Source organism: Marmota flaviventris, chromosome 9, assembly GCF_047511675.1.
Source record: "Marmota flaviventris isolate mMarFla1 chromosome 9, mMarFla1.hap1, whole genome shotgun sequence".
Classification (NCBI taxonomy): domain Eukaryota; kingdom Metazoa; phylum Chordata; class Mammalia; order Rodentia; family Sciuridae; genus Marmota; species Marmota flaviventris.
The window spans coordinates 20,208,207-20,228,443 of record NC_092506.1 but is presented as its reverse complement, the minus strand read 5'-3'; the positions used below and the strand labels follow the sequence as shown (position 1 = coordinate 20,228,443).

General features: G+C 35.0%; 1 protein-coding gene across 5 annotated transcripts in view; it reads right to left on the bottom strand.

Annotated features, from left to right (window-relative positions):
- Positions 1 to 20,237, bottom strand: part of Ckap5 (cytoskeleton associated protein 5) — a 102,077-nt gene that overhangs the window by 36,941 nt on the left and 44,899 nt on the right. For all 5 annotated transcript variants that reach the window (XM_027936461.2, XM_071616238.1, XM_071616240.1 and 2 more), the window contains 13 exons: positions 19,949 to 20,081; positions 19,628 to 19,728; positions 17,692 to 17,805; positions 16,407 to 16,511; positions 12,416 to 12,505; positions 12,137 to 12,301; positions 11,457 to 11,585; positions 10,553 to 10,735; positions 6,738 to 6,851; positions 6,452 to 6,562; positions 5,498 to 5,590; positions 1,489 to 1,674; positions 284 to 378 (listed from right to left, as the gene is read on the bottom strand). In XM_027936461.2, the coding sequence (XP_027792262.2) occupies positions 284 to 378; positions 1,489 to 1,674; positions 5,498 to 5,590; positions 6,452 to 6,562; positions 6,738 to 6,851; positions 10,553 to 10,735; positions 11,457 to 11,585; positions 12,137 to 12,301; positions 12,416 to 12,505; positions 16,407 to 16,511; positions 17,692 to 17,805; positions 19,628 to 19,728; positions 19,949 to 20,081 (1,619 nt within the window). The remainder of the gene's footprint in view (positions 1 to 283; positions 379 to 1,488; positions 1,675 to 5,497; positions 5,591 to 6,451; positions 6,563 to 6,737; positions 6,852 to 10,552; positions 10,736 to 11,456; positions 11,586 to 12,136; positions 12,302 to 12,415; positions 12,506 to 16,406; positions 16,512 to 17,691; positions 17,806 to 19,627; positions 19,729 to 19,948; positions 20,082 to 20,237) is intronic.

The window sequence follows — 20,237 nt, the reverse complement described above, 5'->3', positions numbered from 1 at the left end:
CTCGGGAGGCTGAGGCAGGAGTTCAAGGCCAGCCGCAGTAACTTAGCAAGGCCCTAAGCAACTTAGCCAGCCACTAGCCCCTGTTTCAAAATTAAAAAAAAAATAAAAAGAACTGGGGATGTGGCTCAGTGGTTAAACACCCCTGGGTTTAATCCCTGGTCCCCCTCACCCCCCCAAAAAAAGGCAATATTCTTTTATATAGACAATATAGCTCTTACTGTAATCACCAATTAGAGATGGCAAAACATTTAATTTTTACCTACTTTACTTCTTTCTGACTTACCCAGAAAAACCAAACTCTTTTATTGCATTAGATAGCCAATTCAGAGTTTCTGACTGATTCTTGGGATTCTTCTGTGAGAAAGCCATTGACATAACCTGGAGCAGGGGAAAAACAACATCAGATGTATGTTCTCTCATATTTCTTATAAGCATACAACATGACTTAAAGATGGCTGTGGGTTAAATATAGCTTTTTTGATGCTAAACAACTACAAGAAAAACGTAGGAACAAAAGATTTAACCCCCACAAGAAAATGAGGTAAGTTACAGTAGTATTTAAAGCATGCGGGACTGCTTAAAACTTTTTATTAGTGGTCATTATGGATTTTAATGTCCTTGCTAGGCACTGTGGTATATGCCTATAATCCTAATGACTTGGGAGGCTAAGGTAGTAGGATTCTAAGTCAGAAGCACAGCAACTGAACCAGGGGGCCCTAAGGAACTTAATGAGACCTTGTTTGAAAATAAAAAATAAAGGGCTAGGGATGTGACTTTTAGTAAAGCACCTCTGCGTTCAATAACCCAGTACCAAAAAAAAAAAAAGTACAGTCATTCTTTATAGACTATCCTTGACTTAGGTAAGCTTTCGTTATCAAGCAGCAATATATTAAAGGTAAAAATAATGTAATATTAAAAATGGTTTTACTAGGGGCTGTGGCTGTGGCTCAGCAATAGTGCACTTGACTGGCATGTGTAAGGCACTGGATTTGATTCTCAGCACCACATGTAAATAAATAAAATAAAGGTCTATCAACAACTTAAAAAAAAAAAATGGTCTTACTTTAAAATTAACTTGGGGAGGCCAGGCGTCATGGTGAATGCCTATAATCCCAGTGGCTTGAGAGGCTGAGGCAGGAGGATCACAAGTTCAAAGCCAGCCTTAGCAATTCAGTGAGGCCCTAAGCAACTTAGAGAGACCATGTTTCAAAATAAAAATTTAAAAGGGCTGGGGAGGGGTTGGGGTTGTGGCTCAATGGTAGAGTGCTTGCCTAGCACGCATGAGGCACTGGGTTCAATCCTCACCACCACATAAATGTAAAAATAAAGATATTGTTCCGCCTAAAACTAAAAAATATTTTTTAAAAAATGGCTGAGGATGTGGCTTAAGTGTGGTTGTGCACCCCTGGGTTTAATTTCTCTGGTGCCAAAAAAAAAAAAAAAAAAAAAAAAATTAACTTGGGGAAAGAGCTTTGTGTTACTACTAACCTGTTCAGCAGTCCATGGTAACATACAAGCCTCAGCTATTGCTGTCATAGCTTCCTTTGCATTGTTTCCACATTTTACATCTCCAATTTTGTCTACAAGGCCATCTAAAACAATCTGAGCTGATGTTTTGGAAAAATTTCCCTTTTGGGCAATCAAAGCAACTATGTGAAGCTTCATCTGCATCACCTGAAAAGGATAAATATCATAAAGTTATGAGTAAGTCAAAGACATTTATTCATTTAAACAGCAGCCTAATGATGTAACATAGTTAAGGACAGTTAAGAATACAATAAAAATAAAATCAGAATTTTAAACAAGAAAAATAATTTTTACCCTTTACTGTCACCTATTAAAGTAGCAGACAAGGAAGAGAGGGAAAAAACCAACCAACCAAACAAACAAACAAAATACAAATAAAACTCAAACCACTCAATGTTTCAAAAACTGGCAAGTTTATAAACTGAAAAATTTTAATTTTTATATTCTCCTCCTCTTATGTTTTTGCATTGACCTGATTATACATTCTAAAATACATAAGAAAGGACCAAACTAACTGTACAGCTTAGAGTTATGACTAGAGTTGCTGACAAAAACCCTACAACTCTCATATGTTCATTCATATACCACACAGAACTTGGGAGATTTTAGGGAAATTAGATGTGTTTGAGTGGACAAATGGAAGGAATTAGTAGGATGACAATGTAAGGGACTTAAGACCCCTTTGTTCATAAATAATTCCCTTTGTGCTGTCTAAATATTTCAACTTTACTTTTTTAAGATGCATGGAATTCCATCAACTATAGATCCATTTAGGTAACAAGCACTCTCTTTTAAAATGCAGTTGTCTTGGGTGTGAATTCTGGACAGGTAGAATAAGAACCGCTGAAAAGAGGTAATTTTATGTCTTACATTAAAAAAAAAATAAGTCGCAAAAATTTCTTTCAGAAATTTGAAAATTAGCTAAAGGTTTGAAACACTAAAAAGAACATTTAAAGAAAAGGTACCAAGATATCAGGAAGAAAAGTGAGCTTTTTGGAGATTTAATAACTTCATCACATCCTCCTCTCCCAGTCCATAGTAGTCTTCAAAACCATAGTCTTATAAATATGGTAACTGTGAAAACCTAAAATTGTGTAGCTACTACTGGAGGCAAGACCAGGTTTGAAGCTCCTCAAAAAGTAATAATGACTATCATTATTTGACTAATTTGGCAGTATCCTAGAAAAGCCCCATTTTAAGGACCTGTTATTTGACCCGACTATCTAATTCAGTGGGAAAAAGGGCTGTTCCCAGGGAGTTTGTTGAAAACAATTAGTAACAACTGTTCAATATTTACTGTTGGGGCTGCCTGCAGCTGCAATACCAGTTGAGGCAAGGGACCTTGGTCAACATCTTAAAAGTAAGATTTAGGGAATAAGATGTCTACAGAGGACTTTGAAAGCTTCTATACATTCTCAAGAATCTAGATGATGCTACACATATTCAAGGCTGTGTGTGGGCACAGAAAAAAAATGAAAGGGCCCTAATATCTTACTTCTGGATGATTTTCAGGCCCTGCATAAGCAAGAAGAGAAGGCTGAGAAGAAGTTTTAAAAGTTCTGGAGCACTCAAGGCACATCCCAACATACATACACACACACCCCTGGCAAAAGGTAGAAGACATAATTGGTTCAAGGCCTTTAAGGAAATCTGTCTAATCACTAGATGACCACTAAGCCAACCGAGCAGAGACTTTGGAGGCTGCAAATCAAAATTACAGCAAGATCATACTTCATACTCTCTAGGATGAAAAGAAAGAAAAAGAAAGGAAGGGAGGAAGAAAGGAAGGAAGAAAAGAAGGAAGGAAGGAAGAAAACTTATTGGTGGGAATGTAGAGAAAACAGAACTCTCACACATTGCTGGAGCAAATGTAAAAATGATACAATCACTTTGGAAAACTGTTTTTTCAATTCCTCAGAAAATTAAATAGAGCCAGGGGCAGTGGCACATGCCTATAATCTCAGTGGCTTGGAAAGTGGAGACAGGAGGATCACAAGTTCAAAGCCAGCCTCAGCAAAAGCAAGGTGCTAAACAACTCAATGAGACCCAGTCTCTAAATAAAATACAAAAAAGGCTAGGGATGTGGCTCAGTGGTTGAGTGTCCCTGAGTTCAATCCCTGGTACCTGCCCCCTGCAAAAAAAAATGTTAAATAGAGTTATCATATGATCCCTGAAATTCTACTCCTAGGTATATACTCAAAAGAATTAAAAACATAAAAATTTGAATGTGAATGTGCAAATGATTGGAAAAGTAAATTACGGTATATCTATACAATGGAATGTTATGTGACAATTAAAAAAAAACAGGAACTAACACATGTTACAATATGGATGAAATTTGAAAATATTATGCTAAGTATAAGCCAGACAAAAGGTCATATATTGTATTATTACTTTATATAAAATCTCTGGGAGAGGTAAATCCATAAAGATCAAAAACGGATTAATTATAGAGACTGAGACTGAGGAGGATTAGACAATGACTGCCACTGAGTATGAGGTTTCTTTTGGAGCGATGAAAACATTCTAAAAGTAGAGCTGCAGAAGTTTGTGAATATACTAAAAACAACTGCATTGATCTGGGTATGGTGCTGCATGCCTATAATTCCAGTGACTCAGGAGGCGAAGCAAAGAGCACAAGTTTGAAGCTAGCCTTAGCATCTTAGTGAGGCCCTAAGCAACTTGGTGGGACCCTGTCTCAAAATAAATTTTTAAAAAATTAAAAATTTTTAAAAAGTGCTGGGGATGTAGCTCAGTGGAAAAGCACTGCTGGGTTCAATCCCTAGTTCTTTAAAAAAAAAAAAAAAGCCCCATAAAACCAAAAACAACCCTACTGTATACCTCAAAACAATGAGTTTTATCCAGGTGTGGTGGCTCACACCTAAAATCTCAGCAATTTGGGAGGCTGAGGCAGGAGGATTACAAGTTTGAGACCAGCCACAGCAATTTAGGTGAGGTCCTGAGCAATTTAATGAGACCCTATCTTAAAAATAAAAAATTAGGATGGCTTGGAGGGATGCAGCTCAGTAGTAGCACCTATTGGTTCAATCCCCAGTACCAAAATCAATCAATCAAAACAGTGAATTTTATAGTTTCAATAAAGTTGTTATTAAAAATATACACATAGGGGCTGTGGATGTGGCTCAGCCATATAGCGCTCGCTTGGCATATGTGAGGCCCTGGGTTTGATCCTCAGCACCACAAAAAAATAAATAAACAAATAAAGATACCTTTGTGTCCAACTACAACTAAAAAATATATACTGAAAAAAAAATATATATATACACATACACATAAAGGGCTGGGGTTGTGGCTCAGTGACAGAGCGCTTGCCTCGCACATGTGAGGCACTGGGTTCGATCCCCAGCACCACATAAAAATAAATAAAATAAAGATATTGTGCCCATGTATACTAAAAAAATATTTAAAGTATACGTATATTTAAAATATTTAAAAAATATATTTAAAATATTTTTTTAAATAAAATTATCCCTTATGGATTTAACCAGGAGGGTTTGGCTCAAATCAGGTGTCCTCCTTTCACTTATCTAGATGGCTGCATGAAGAAGAGTTTTAAAAGTGGCAGTATGGGGGCTGGGGATGTGGCTCAAGCAGTAGCGCGCTCGCCTGGCATGCGTAGGAGCTCTGGGTTCGATCCTCAGCACCACATAAAATAAAAAAAAGATGTTGTGTCCACCGAAAACTGAAAAATAAATATTAAAAAAATTCTCTCTCTCTCTCTTAAAAAAAAAAAAAGTGGCAGTATGAGGGAAAGATGGCAGGATGAGAATCTAGCAGAATATATTTAGCCTTTGTGGTGATGACTGTCCTGGCTGAGGTGAAGAAACATAGGTAGGCTAAGGGGAATAGTGTTATAGATAAACTCCCATTTATATAAGTTTCACCTCCACAGGATGATGTAATAGAAATTACTTCAATAAAAAACATTAAATTTACAACTAAAAAATACCTGAAAATTAGTTTCTTTCCATCCAGGTTTCTTGGCCAGCATCCTCACTAATGCCTGGCATGGCATTTCAGTACGATCCATTAGTTCAACAGCCTTGAAATAAATAAGACAGTGAGAGTTAAGGGTTAAATATTAGTTACTAAGGAAGGTCAAATACCAAAGTCTAGTACTTGGTTACCTTTGAAGGAACAAGGGGAATAGAATTGAGGAGGGTAAAAGAGGGAGCTTACTTCTATTCTAATGTTTTTTAATGAGAAATAATGGATACGTGGTACATGGCCATTATATTTATATTCATTGAAACTATTCGATTTTACATTTTAGGAATTCTCAAATAATTTGCTCCAAGGAAAGTAACAGTAACAGTTTTCATATTTGCTTAGTTTGTGGCAGAAATTGCTCATATGTATTTTATCTTACTTAATTTTCCTAAAAATATAGTGAAGTAGTAGAAGTAGTTAAGCATTAAATTTCAAAGACATACAAATTTAGGTCTAAATCACACAAGTGGCAGATACCAAACTGTAAGGTTCTTGCCTCAAGTCCCACTGCGCTTTCAGTTTTTCCACGCTCGCTCTCATGAGGATCACAGTACATGCCAAAATAAGCCACAATGAAGTTTTTCAACACAAGTTTTTGATAGTTTTTTCTACCAACAGATGATGCCTATACCACTAAGAAATGATGACACAGTGGGTAAATACAGAAATGGATGAGGAATGGCTTAAGTGGAGAGATCTGTTTGCTTATAGAAGTCATTGAATGAAGACATTGAAAGATAAACAGCTACAAATAACAAAATAAAAAAAAAAAACCCATCTCATTACTTAATACTATGAAACATGTTTGTTGCTTATAAAACACAGTAATTAAAATACATTCTTCATTATGGATTTCATTATTTCCCCATTATCTTAATTTTCTTTCACAGTATACTTATCCCTATGTATCTACCTTTTGGAACTCTTCCATACAGGCTAGCCTTTCCTTCCAGTTACTGCTGTCTAGTAGCTGTATACAGGTAGAGGGAAGGACAACTGAAGCTTTTTCTTCACAAACTTCCATCTGTAAGACACAAAAATATGTCAAAATTATAAACTGCTTAAGGAAACAGATGGCAAGAATGCAAAAATACCCCAGATAAAACTTAAAGAACACTCCCATGGATATGCTATACTATCTGAGAATCTTCAATATGTCTCAACATTCCCAGCTTGGAGGCACAGTGCATCATACTGACCGAGAGTTCTGGCTCCACAATTTCTTTGGTCTCCAGTCCTTTTTTGTTCTTGGTTCCAGTGTTCCCTGCACCTCCTGGTGCAGCCGGTTTCCCCTTCTTAGGTGGTCCCCCAGCCTAAATGCAATTTTTAAAAAAATTAAATCATTTAAGGTTTAGAAAGTAGCTGCTAAACTTTTTGGATCATAAAACCCTCTGAAAATTTGATTAAAATGAAAATTACCCGAAAATAAACTTTTTTCATGCTCACAGAAAATATGATTAAAATGAAAATTACCCGAAAATAAACTTTTTCATGCTCAGTTTCATGGGCATAAAGACTCCCTTCTGAAGACCACTCATGGGGATAGAAAGATAATCTGCACACTGCATGTTAAGAACCTCTAATTCAAAATAAGTAGTTAAATAAATGAGACAAGAATAATGAAGTGGAATTGTATTAGATTTACAGATTAATTTGAGAATGACATCCTGATGTCTTTAAATGCCTTTACATTTCTTCTTATACCAGTACAGGACAGTCTCTAAGTTATAACATTTACTCAATACTTAATCCCAAGGTGCTTTAATATTAGGAGAACATACTTATTTCTCATAATAGATCTATATAATTTGCAAAAGAACAGACGGTTTTCATGAGAAATCTTACTGTTCCACTTATGTTGAAGATAAATTTCTTATAGAATCTTCTTGTTTTAGAATTCTTTCTAGGTGACTTGCTTTGAGTTTTAAGAATATGATTATATGAGCTATAAAAATGACAGTTTTGCCTCTCACTTCCTCTTAATTAATACCTCTTAGTTAATATGAAGTCACTATAAAATAATAAAGGTACTAACAAGCATTTCTTCTCACTTCAATAGGATTATCTCCAGAATTTCATCATTATTAAGCACAATGCTGTCTTTGCTTTGGTATGTCTACTGCTATTTGTACATCTGTGTGTGTGTGTGTGTATGTGTATATACAAGTATATATACACACATTTTTAAAAAAACATATTCAGGGACTGGGTTGTGGCTCAGCAGTAGAGCGCTTGCTTAACACATGTGAGGCACTGGGTTCGATCCTAAGCATCACATAAAAATAAATAAATAAAATAAAGATATTGTGTCCAATTACAACTAAAAAAATTTAAAAAATATACATTCAATCATGTCAAAGTACCCATTCATTTCTTTTTTCTTTTTCTTTTCTTTTTGTTGTGCTAGGGATTGAACCCAGGTCTTTGTGCAAGCAAGGCAAGCACTCTTTCAATTGAGCTATATCCACAGTCCCATACCCATCCATTTCTATGTGGTTAAAATTTTTTATGAAAGGCAGGCACAGTGGCACATGCCTACAATCCCAGCAAATTGGGAGACTGAGGGAGGAGGATTTCAAATTCAAAGCCAGCCTTAGCAACTCAGTGACTTGCAAAGCAACTTAGTAAGACTCTAACTCAAAAAAATTATAAAAAGGGTTGGGAGCGGGCAGGGGTTGCAGCTCTGTGGTAGCGTGCTTGACTATTAATATGTGGTGTTGAGTTTGATTCTCAGAACCACATATAAATAAATAAATAAGATAAAAGTGTATTAACAATTAAGAAAATATTTTTTTGAAAAAGAAAAAGGGTTGGGAACATAGCTCAGTAGTAAACTGCCCCCGTGTTAAATCCCTAGTACCCAAGAAAAATCAACAGAATAACCAACCACCAAATAAGACAACCCAATAATGGGAGAAAATATTTGGAAATCATATATGGGAGAATTCCTAAAACTAAACAATCAAAAACAACACAAAAAGCTGCGGTTGTGGCTCAGTGGTAGAGCACTTGCCTAACACATGTGAGGCACTGGGTTCAAATCTCAGCACCACATATAAATAAATCACCAAAATAAAGGCCCATCAGCATCTAAAAACATATATAAAATAACAACTTAAATCAAAATGGGCAAAGGTTCTGAACATATATTTCTCCAAGCTGGGCATGGTGGAGCATGCAACGTAATCCCAGCAACGTGGGAGGCTGAGATAGGAGAAGTATAAATTTGAGGCTAGCCTCAGCAACTTAGTGAGATCCTGCCTCAATTTTTTTTTTTTTTTCATGAAAGAAAATGTAGGAATTTATTGAATGTTTCTTAGGGAGTAAGAGGAAAGGTTAACACTCTATATTACAACAAAAATCTAAAAATATTTGAATATTCTCCCCCCACCTCCCTGGCCCCCAAAGTTCCACTACATACAGTTGTCCAGTTTTCATCAAAAAATTGAAATCCTCAGCCATGGCACATATCTGTAATCCCAGCCCCTTGAGAGGCTGACTGCCTCAATTTTTTTAATATATTAATTAGAGTAGATGGACACAATACCTTTATTTTATTTTTATAAAGTGATGCTGAGGATCAAACCTATTGCCTCACTCATGCTAGGCAGGCACCCTACCAACTGAGCTATAGCCCTAGCCCCGTCTCAATTTTTTTTAAATATTCATTTTTTAATTGTAGTTGGATACAATACCCCCATTTATTTATTTTTATGTGGTGCTGAGGACCGAACCCAGGGCCTCACACATGCTAGGCGAGCGCTCTACCCCTGAATCACAACCCCAGCCCAAATTTTTTAAAAAAAACTAAAACAAAACAAAACAAAAATGACTGGGGCTCACTGATAAAGCAACGAGAGAGAGAGAGAGAGAGAGAGAGACAGAGAGAAAGAGAGAGAGAGAGAGAGAAAGAAAGAAAGATGGCTAATAATCACATGAAAAGATGTTCAACATCACAAATCATTAGGGAAATGCTGATCAAAATTTCAGGATAAATGGACAAGTAAAATGTAGCATATCCATACAACAGAATGATATTCAGCTTTAAAAAGGAACAAAATACTGACATATGATACATTATGGATAAACCTTAAGGACATTAATTAAGCGAAATGAAATAAGTCACAAAAAGACCAATACTGAGGCTAGGAGTGTAGCTCAGTGGTAGATTGGCATGTCTAGCATGGGTGAGGCCATGGGTCTGATCCTTAGCACCACAAGGAAAAAAAGAAAAATAAATATTGATGAGTCTACATAATAAAGGGTATCTAAAATAGCCAAAATAACAGAAACAGAAAAAAAGGGCTGGGGATGTGGCTTGGTGGTAGAGCACTCGCCTAGCATGTTCAAGGACCTGGGTTCAATCCCTAGCATCACAAAAACAAACAAACAAGGGAAAGAAGAATGGTGATTACCAGTGGGTGATGAAAGGGGGTTTGACAGATTATTGTTTAATAGGTATAGAATTCAGTTATGGAGATGGATGGTAATGATGGTTTCACCAATTATGAATATTTAATACTACTGAACAGTATACTTAAAAATGACTAAGACAGCTGGCCTAGTGGTACATGCCTGTAATCCCAGAGACTTGGGAAGCTGAGGCAGGATTGCAAGTTTGAGGCCAGCCTTAGCAACTAAGGGAGCTCCTATCTCAAAATAAAATAAAAAAGCTGAGGATGTAGTTTAGTGGTACAGTGCTTGCCTAGCACGTAAGAAACCCTGGGTTTAATCCCTAGCATTGTCCCCCCAAAAAAGTTAGGATAGTAAATATTGTTATGCATATTTTACCATAAATTTTTTTTTTTTGGAAAAAAAATGCACTCCTGTAATTTTTATCTCTGTAAGCCAAATATATTTCTGGAATATATGTCTTCATTAACACATGCTCTGCTTTATTTTCAATGTGGCCAATGAACTCATTTCTCAAATGAAGTCAGACTGGAAGAATAATCATGAACCTCAGACTCAAACTCTACCTTACTAAATCCTCATTTTTAAACCATCTATTAACCTTAGCAGTAGGTGCCTTTTTTAAGAGTCCTGGTTTGGGTGCTGAAATGTCCTTTGTGTCTTTATCTCCTGCAGCCCCTGAAGTAGTAGTCCTTCCAGGCACAGGTTTAAATTCCTTCTTATCAGCTACTAGTCCAGCTTTCTTACCATGAACCAATTCTACTTTTTCTGAACATTCTTTGATCTAGAGAAAGAAAGTGAGATAAACATCATTTAGCCCAACTTTGAAATACAATGACCACATTATTACTTATAAGTCATTTCCAAACCACAATCATATATATAAGAATTCAGAGAAAAGTTTCCTTTTCAAAGATAAATTATCAAGATTTTCTTAATAGTAGATGTATTATATGTTTTACTTCTTTACAAATCAGAATTATAATAAACTTATGATGGCCATAATTTTGAGGGAAGACATTCACGTTTAGAAAGGTAATTTTCTAGAATATTAGAAACGAATTTATCTCACAATGTTGTTTTCATCTTCTCTACAGATTGGGCACTCAGCTTTTGTTTGGTTATAATTTGAAAGATAGTTCAAATATCACCATTGTAGCCTAGGATAAAATTTAAATCCTCAGTAGTTATGCTTTCAAACTCTACATCTGAACTACCAGTAGAGAATGAAATAAATTTCACAAATTGATTATTGGCAATTTTTTCTTAATGAACAGAAAAGATTAAATTGCAAACAAAAAACACCAAAAAACATTCCCACAAATTGTTTCAATTGTGCATGGGAGTATGCAATGTAATACATCTTAATGGGAATTGTAATTTTAAAAAAATGGAGAAATCTGGATCAAAACTATACTAATACTCTCTAATTTCCAAGAGACAAAATCACAATGCCAAGAGACAAAACTATTGTTTAATTTCATTATAATTCATTACTAACCTACCTTATCAAGTTTGAGTTTGTCTACATCGGCTAAGAATGGGTTTACTGCTTTCTCACCAACCACCTTCAAAGCTGTACCCAAAGCTTCAAATGCAGCATCTCTGACTTCAGGAGCAGAATCATTGATGTGCTACACTCGGGAATTAAGCAAAAATATTCATGAATACAAAGTACTTTAGGAAATATTACTTCAGATATTTTAATTCAGGTTGGTAGTTCTTGGATAAAAATTACATCTTTCCTTTGCCAATTAAGAGTCACTTTTTCACAAATTCTTTTTGGGTTAACACAAACTGTGGTTATCTACTCAGCAAGCCAGTGCTTCCTTTTTCCCCCTTACCATCTGTCTAAAATTTCTCACTCCCAAATGATCCTCAAATACTTCAGATTTGATGCCTAAGCTTGGAAAGATCCAGTGTACATCAGTATGTGACCAAGTAAGAAACAAATTGTGTAACAAGTAGTAGAATAAGAAAACTAACTTGTGCTTTCCTTCAAGAATAGGAACACAAACAGTTACTAGAATTTGGATTCAGTCTCAAAAAACGCATAGGATCTACTCCTCAAAAGATCATTAATCTACAGTATGAAAGTCAAGTAGTTACTGTACATAATTAGTAAGAAGAAGAAAAACAACTTGCCTAAGTATAAAATATCCCAAATTATAAAGATAGTCCATACCTTAAGTAGAGCAGCACAAAAAGGCTTTAACAAGCTCTTTGGCAGGGTAGAGGCAGTGCAGTGACGGAAACTTCTTGCAATAAAAAGAGATGTCTGTTGCTTAATGGTTGGATTTTTATTATCCATTACTGCTAAAACATCCTCACTGATGTTCTGTAGTGTGGTCTTTAGAAAGAAGATTGATCAATGAGATTTTCTCAGTTGTGAAGAATAGTTAATATAAAATTGATATAAAATATAAAATTTAGATAAAGCCACAAATTCACTCTGTCAACTTACAGTAAGGAAGATTGCATCAATTGCCTCCTGCAAGGCTTGTACAACTTGAGGTTTCTTCTCTTTGAATTTCTCCAAAATGGTTGGCACAACCTGCAAAAGTGAAGAGCAGTAATTATATCTGGCAACAAAAAGGAATGAGGGGGCTGGGGTTGTGGCTCAGCGGTAGAGCACTCACCTAGTGTGAGCAAGGCACTGAGTTCGATCCTCAGCACCACATAAAATAAGTAAAATAAAGGCATTGTGTCCAACTACAACTAAAAATAAATTAAAAGAAAAAAAAAAAAGGAATGAGGGCTAGGGCTGTAGCTTAGTAGCAGAGTGCTTGCTTAGCATGTGTGAGGCACTGGGTTCAATCCTCAGCACCACATAAAAATAAACAAGTAAAATAAAGGCATTCTGTCCATCTACAACTACAAAAAAAAAAAAAAAAAAAAAAAAAAAAGGAATGAAGCACAATATAGCATGACTGAACCAAAATTTTCAAAATTATGTTAAGTAAAAGCAACAGTCACAAATGACCCCCATATTATGTTATTCCATTTACATGACCTGTCAAGTCCATAGAGACAGGGAGCAGATTAGTAGTAACCAGGGCCTAGAGGGAGAGAAGAGTGGGTAATGACTGCTAACAGGAACAGGGTTTCTTTGGGGGGGGAACTAAAAATGTTCTGGAATCAGGGATGATAGTTATACAATCTCCTTATTATACTAAAACCACTGAATTATACATTTTAAAATTACAGATTTTTACAATATTTACCTCTCCAAAAAACATTATTAAAAACAATGAAGTTGGCTTTATTAAAAAAAAAAAACATTAAAACTGAATAAAAAGTAATTTCCTTTAAAAAATTTTTTTAGTTATAGATGGACACAATACCTTTATTTTATTTACTTTTATGTGGTGCTGAGGATTGAATCTAGTGTCTCACACATGCTAGACAGGTGCTCTACCACTGAGCTACAACTGCAGCCTCTAATTTTCTTTTTTGAAGGGTATAATAATCTTCCACTGGAACAATTAAAAGCTTTCATCCTGCTGTCTCTATATCCTGTATACAATCATAATAATTTCTATCTGTAACAGCTCTCATTTTACAAAAAGTAAATACCAGCTAGGAGGATTCAGGTGAATAGTTGAGTATATAATTCTTTCTCTCCACTCAAGATGCTGATATATCTTATTGATTTGGGGCGTCATCTGTCCCTTACAACACAAAAGAAAAAAGAAATAGTACCAAAAATTTTAATAATTTGTTATCAGAATTATATCTTCAAGTCTCAGTGTAGATAGTAAAGTTGAAATTTTTATAAGTTTAGTTTTATTGCCTAAAGTATTATTAATTCATTAAACATTAATGGCTATAATGGCTAATATATACACTGAGTGCCAGGCACTGGGTTAGCAGGGAAATAAAAAAATCTTTTTTATTTTTTAGAGGGTTCTGGGGATCAAATTCAGGGCCTGTGCATGCTAAGCATGTATTCTACCACTAAGCAACATCCTCAGACCGAAAGATTTTTTCTTTTCAGTACTAGGGATTGGACCCAAGGGCCCTCTACCAGTGAGTAACATCCCAAGCAATTTTTATTTTGAGATAGGGTCTCATCAAGTTGCCAAGCATGGCTTTGAACTTGTGATCCTCCTGCCTCAGCCTCCAGAGTAGCTGGAATTACAGGTGTGTGACACTACACCTGGCAATCAAAGATTTTTTTTTGGGGGGGGGGGCGGTATACTGGGTATTAATTTGCCAGGCAAATTCTTTACCACTAAGCCAAATCCCCACATCTTTCAAAGATTTAAAAAAAAAAATTTTTTTTTAGTTGTAGTTGGGCACAATATCTTTATTTATTTTTAAGTGGTGCCAAGGATCGAACTCAGTGCCTCACACATGCGAGGCAAGAATTCTATCACTGAGCTACAACCCCAGCCTTATCAAAGATTTTTTAAAGGTTCAGGAAAGATAGCAAAGTCAATGGTATCCCCAAAAATTATTTTCAAGATTTCACAAAAGTGACAGACCAGGAGTAAGGTTTCCTTGAGAAATAAAATTGACTTTTTAATATAAGCTATAAAGCTTTAAAAAATTATAATGGCTACAAAATTGAAGTTTACTTTTATAAATATCTCACAAAAGATAGTCTATAAATAGCTAAAGCAAACAAGGCTCATGCCTATAATCCCAGCAACTTGGGAGGCTGAGGCAGGTGGCTGGGAAGTCTGAGGCCAGTTTTGGTAACTCAGTGAGATCCTGTTTCAAGACAAAATAAAAAATATTAAGAGCCAGGGGTAGAGATTAGAAGTAGAGTAGCCCTGGATTCAATCACTAGTATCTCAGGGGGAAAAAAAAAAGTCAAACACTAATATGTTTTGTTATCATACAGTATATATTGTATAGTTTAAAAACAAACAAACAAACAAACAAAAAAAAACCTTTAGTTTTTTATTTTTATGAGCTATAACCCCAGTTCCTACATCATAAAGTTTTGAGAAAAAAACAAAACAAAACTCCAATCACAGAGTGCTGGAGACGTCTTTAAGCTGAACAACAACGTGAAACAAAGCCAGAATCAGAACTCAAACTGAAGGGACTGGTAATTAGCCAAACATTATTTAGTAAATCAAAATGGGTTTTAAAAATTGTTTTTACCTTGAAAAGTTATTTATCAATAACACAAAAATGACAAAAAGTTAGTTAATATATTGATAGCTTACACATAGATATAAATACTATACACAGTTATAAATATAAATATTTGCTACTATAAAAATACATACTATTGATACAATTTATTTATTTATTTGGCTACCAGGGATTAAACTCAGGGGCACTCGACTACTGAGCCACATCCTCAGCTCTATTTTGTATTTTATTTAGAGACAGGGTCTCACTGAGTTGCTTAGCGCCTCGCTTTTGCTGAGGCTGGCTTTGAACTTGCAATCCCCTGTCTAAGCCTCCGGAACCTCAGGGATTACAGGTGTGTGCCACGGCACCTGGCCCAAATTATTATTTATAAAGATTTTAGAGACCTCTTTTAAAAAATTATTTATTCATTAATTTTTGGAGATAGGGGTCTATTTTGTCCAGGCTGGTCTCAAACTCCAAGTCTCAAGTTAACACTCCAGCCTCAGTCTCCTGAGTAGCTGGGAATATAGGCATGTGCTATGCACGTGGCATTAGATCTTTATTTTTATTTCCCTGGTAAGAAATCAGTCATGGTTTATTTTTATTTAGTAGTATCTTCTTTGTTAAGTTGTCTGAAATTATTTTTAATGTTATGAGTAACCAACCTTTAAATACCATAGCTCAAGTGAAGCTAAATAATAACTTCATAATATAAAAACTGACACATGATTAGGGACTATTAAGGGACTCTTATGTCAATCTAGGAAATTAAATGATCAAGTGACTAGGAGGTTAAACTCTAAAGTTCAATTTTCAGGATGCTAAATCATTCTAACTAATTCAGACCAAATTTAGAGCTAATGAACAACTACCACAGTTAAAACACCTCAACACATTTTATATATTAACTTCATCTAATGTTTGATATTACCTTACCTACTCTTAATTTCATTCTGGTCCTGGTTATTAAAATTCTTTTTGTGTGGGAGTAGGTATGCTGGAGAACTCAGGGCTCCTCTACTGAGCTATACCCCTTCCTCATGGTTGTTATAAAAATTCATATTGTTATATTGCATATTGTTGTAAGAACAAAGCAAGATATTGATAAATAACAAGCAAATAAATCAACTCAAATAAGTACTTTTGGCCAACTGCCTGATTTTCCACATAAGCCTTATGAATTTAATAGTTGTAACTACTATCTGTTGATATTTGTGAGGAGCTATGTTGAATAATAAAACTTAGTGAGAAACTTACTTTGCCCAATGGATCTATGCCAAAAAGTTGGTTTAAAGCAGAAAGCGGTCTAGCTGGCCATTTTTGATAATTTTGTGGATTTATTTCTAAAAAGAAGTGTTACTTACATGTCCTGCATATTGTCCAAATTTCTTTCTTAGCCCAACAGCCAGGCCAGTAAGACATTTTGCTGCCAAAGCTACTAACATGACATTGGTGTCCTTTCCAACAACCTACAAAGGGGGATAAAAAGGAAAACAAAATAGTCACAGCCCTATAGAAAGGTGTTAAAGTGTACTCTCAAAAGAACTCTGAATGTTATTACACTAATGAAAGACAAATTTTATTTCCTATAAAAGAATAAAGTCTTTATTCCTCTTCGACAATAGTGAATTTAGAGGGGTTGGGGTTGTGGCTCAGCAGTAGTGCACTTGCCTGGCAATTTGAGGCACTGGGTTCGATTCTCAGCACCATGTTTAAATAAATAAAATAAAGGTCTATCAACAACTAAAAAAAATATTTTAAAAATAGTGAATTTAGGAGCCTCCCTTCATTATGTTTACTCTGCTATCTTCAAGTTCTACCAAAACACATACACAAAACCACAACTTCAAATTGCTAATTCTCTATTAGTGGCATATCACTGGCAGCACTGTAACTTGCAGGAGGTGACCCTGATAATGATAGAGAAGCTACAGGTCTACTGACTTTGCTTTGAGACAGGAAAACCAAAAGAATGTTATCTCTGAAAGATACCATAGGGCAGCAGTTCTCTAATATTTATACCCAAGAAGCACCAATGGAAACTGCTGCAGGTACCTTCAGGAAGGTAATGGGACTCTAAATTACAAAAATCTTTGCAACCATTCCTCTTTATATCCACAGTGTTTGATCTCTACTTTAAGATTTTATTAAAAAAGAAAATACTGCATTAAAAAAAACTGGCAACAACATTCAACTTGGGTGGACCTACACAACACCAAAGAACTATTCTCTAAAAATGATTCTTTCTAAGTATTTATTTACTTTATAATTGATCACATATTTCTTCACTTTGCTTGGCATGCTGATGATATAATACACTGTGGTATCATTTGCTATTTAATAAAAAATACTGCATATTTAATATCTATACAATATTATATTCCACAGAATTATAGAACTATATTTTTGTTTTTAGATCAGGAAGACCCTCTTTTCTAATTTTTGTAGAAGCTAAATCCTCCAAATTAACCTAGGACAATTTTAAAAATCTTTAAAAAAAATATATGTCTATAATCCAAATATCATCAATAGTGTTCCTTAAATGGCAATGTACTTGTGGTTAAAAAAAAAAATTACTGAATCACTAATGAAGGGAAATTCAATGGCCTGGGCTGTTAAGATAGCAATGCTGAAACTCCTCCCACTTACCTTCTTTAATGCTTTTACTAAATCTGCATAGTCACCCGCTTCCAATTTGGGGTTCTTCACTAGTACTTCTACAGCCTCCAGGGCTTCTTTTCTCTCTTGCCATTTTTTTGCTTCCTGTAAGACGCAAATGAGTCACTTGAAAGACAGCAGAATGAAAGCCTATTTTTTGCACCCTACTAATTCAAAAGTGCCAAAACAAAACTTTTTGTTTTCAGAAACTTTGTCTAAAGTTAAAAAACAAAATTGCAAAACTGCTACCAATCAGAATATTTTGTTCATACAATTTTTGTTCACATATAACAATGTATTTTCAAAGATTTCATAACCTTAATATAAATACAATGTTGTACTTTTCCATCTCATTTTCTAGGCAAATGTTAATAAATAGGCATCAAACAGAAAACATCATAAAAAGCATTTCTAGTCCATCTTATAGTGGCATAATTAAAATAAAGGAAATTCTATTTTGACAGCATTAAAAAGACAAGAATAATCATATAACCAGCAACCAAAACAGATCTAACTTTGGAAGTCAGTTTTCTGATTGTGAATATAATTCTAATCCTTGTTTTATGATTATAAAGTAGAATATGTTTAATTTGAGATCAAATAATCATTCAACAATTTGAACACCCATTATTTGAAAGAACAGGGAATACAAAGATGATAAATTGACACCCTGGAGGAGATTATAATTTAATCCAATTTATCAAATGTTTATTTGTTTGTCAGAAGTTAATTAGATACTCAAGGAATTGATAGTATATCCAGAAATGTCTTCAATAAATAATTATAAGATCATAACTAGTATGAAGAACATGTACAAGCTGTTTTGTTACAGAACCAGAGAAATGAATTTAGTTGAGGCAGTTAGGACCCTCCTGAAAAAGTGGTGCTTAAGGTGAGGCTTAAAAGCTGAAGAGGTATTATTTGGAGAACTATTGAGAGAGGAATATTATTGGTAGAAAAAACTGCATATGTTAATACCCAGTGGTTTTTTTTAAATATTTTTTTTTAGTTATTGATGGATCTTTATTTATTTATATGTGGTGCTGAGACTCAAACCCAGTGTCTTGCACATGCTAGGCAAGCACTCCACCACTGAGCCAAAACCCCAGCCCAATACCCAGTGTTTAAAAAAAAAAAATAGTGGTACTTTTGCTACTGGGAGATGCCCAGCATGGCTAAAACAGGAGAGAGAGAATAATCAGAGAAATGGCTGGAAGGTAAATGGGGTCTTCAAATGTGCCACAGATGGTCTCCATGTCCACAGAATGATTTCTAAGACCAGCAGAAGTCCACTGAAGAGTTTTATCAGGTTTTAGTATGGTAAGTTTGCATTTTAAAAGATGGTACCTAAAATTACACTGAGAAATATGACAGGAAGAGGGAAAAATAGATGGTGGTAATTGGCATAGGAATATTTTTTTTCAAATGAACATGTTAGCAATGTCTGGAGACATTTTTGATTATTATTATTTAAGGGAATGGTACTACTGGTGGGTAAATGCCACAGATGCTGCTAAATATCCTACAATGCACAGGAAGCTCCACCAAAACAGAGTTATTTGGGGAAAAAAAATAAATAAAGGGCAACAGTACCAAGGTCAAGAAACCCTGGGTTAATGTAGTGGCAGTAGGGATGAAAAAAAGGGGATGAATTTTGAGAGCTATTTAGTGGAAAAATCAGATAACAAATGATGAAAAAGAACTCAAGAATAATGTTCTGATTTTTGGCAAAAAATGAAACGAAAAGTGCCAAAATATTTGCATGTACAAAGTAGTATGGGAGCTAAGAAAGCAACTAACTCATCCTACTAAGGGAGATATAGTCTGCAGGGGAATATACCAGAAAAGGGCTCAGCGGAACATTTTCTAACTCTATCCAAGTAATTATTTAAAATGAAATAAATAAAAGAAGTTTAGCCATACTTACAATTTTGTCATAAAAGTCTTTGGGAAGTTTGGAAAGGATCTCTACTGCTTCCAAAAGCTCATAAGCATCTATTTGAGGCACCTCATCACCATCATCACCACCTTCGAGGAGGAAAAACAAAACAAAACAAACCTTAAAAATAGAAAGGTTTTACTTCAGTTACTAGTTCTTTCACATTCCTGAGGGGTAACAGTAATTAGTGCCACATGAAACTTAAAATTTATGAAAGCTAGTCCTTCAAAATATGCCCAGTAACAGAATCTTGTGGCAGTGGCAGTACTTACTAATTTTTTATGGAAACTGGAGTTAAAATGAGCTTACCTCCCTCAGCATCTCCACCAGCAGACTGCTGCTGTTCCAATTTAGCTTCTAGTTCTTGTTGGGAACGCAGAAACCGACTTGGTTTAGGAGCACCTGTTGGCAGTTTGACCCATTCTTCTTCAAGTTCTTTCAACTGCAAATATAAAAATATTTTTATAAAACTTATCTACATTCTACCATTAGAGAACAAACTTAATATTTATATTCACTTTATATTGGGACTCAATTTCTTATTTATGTGGCTTTAATAGGGCAAACAAGAAAAAATAAATTTAAATTGTATATATTT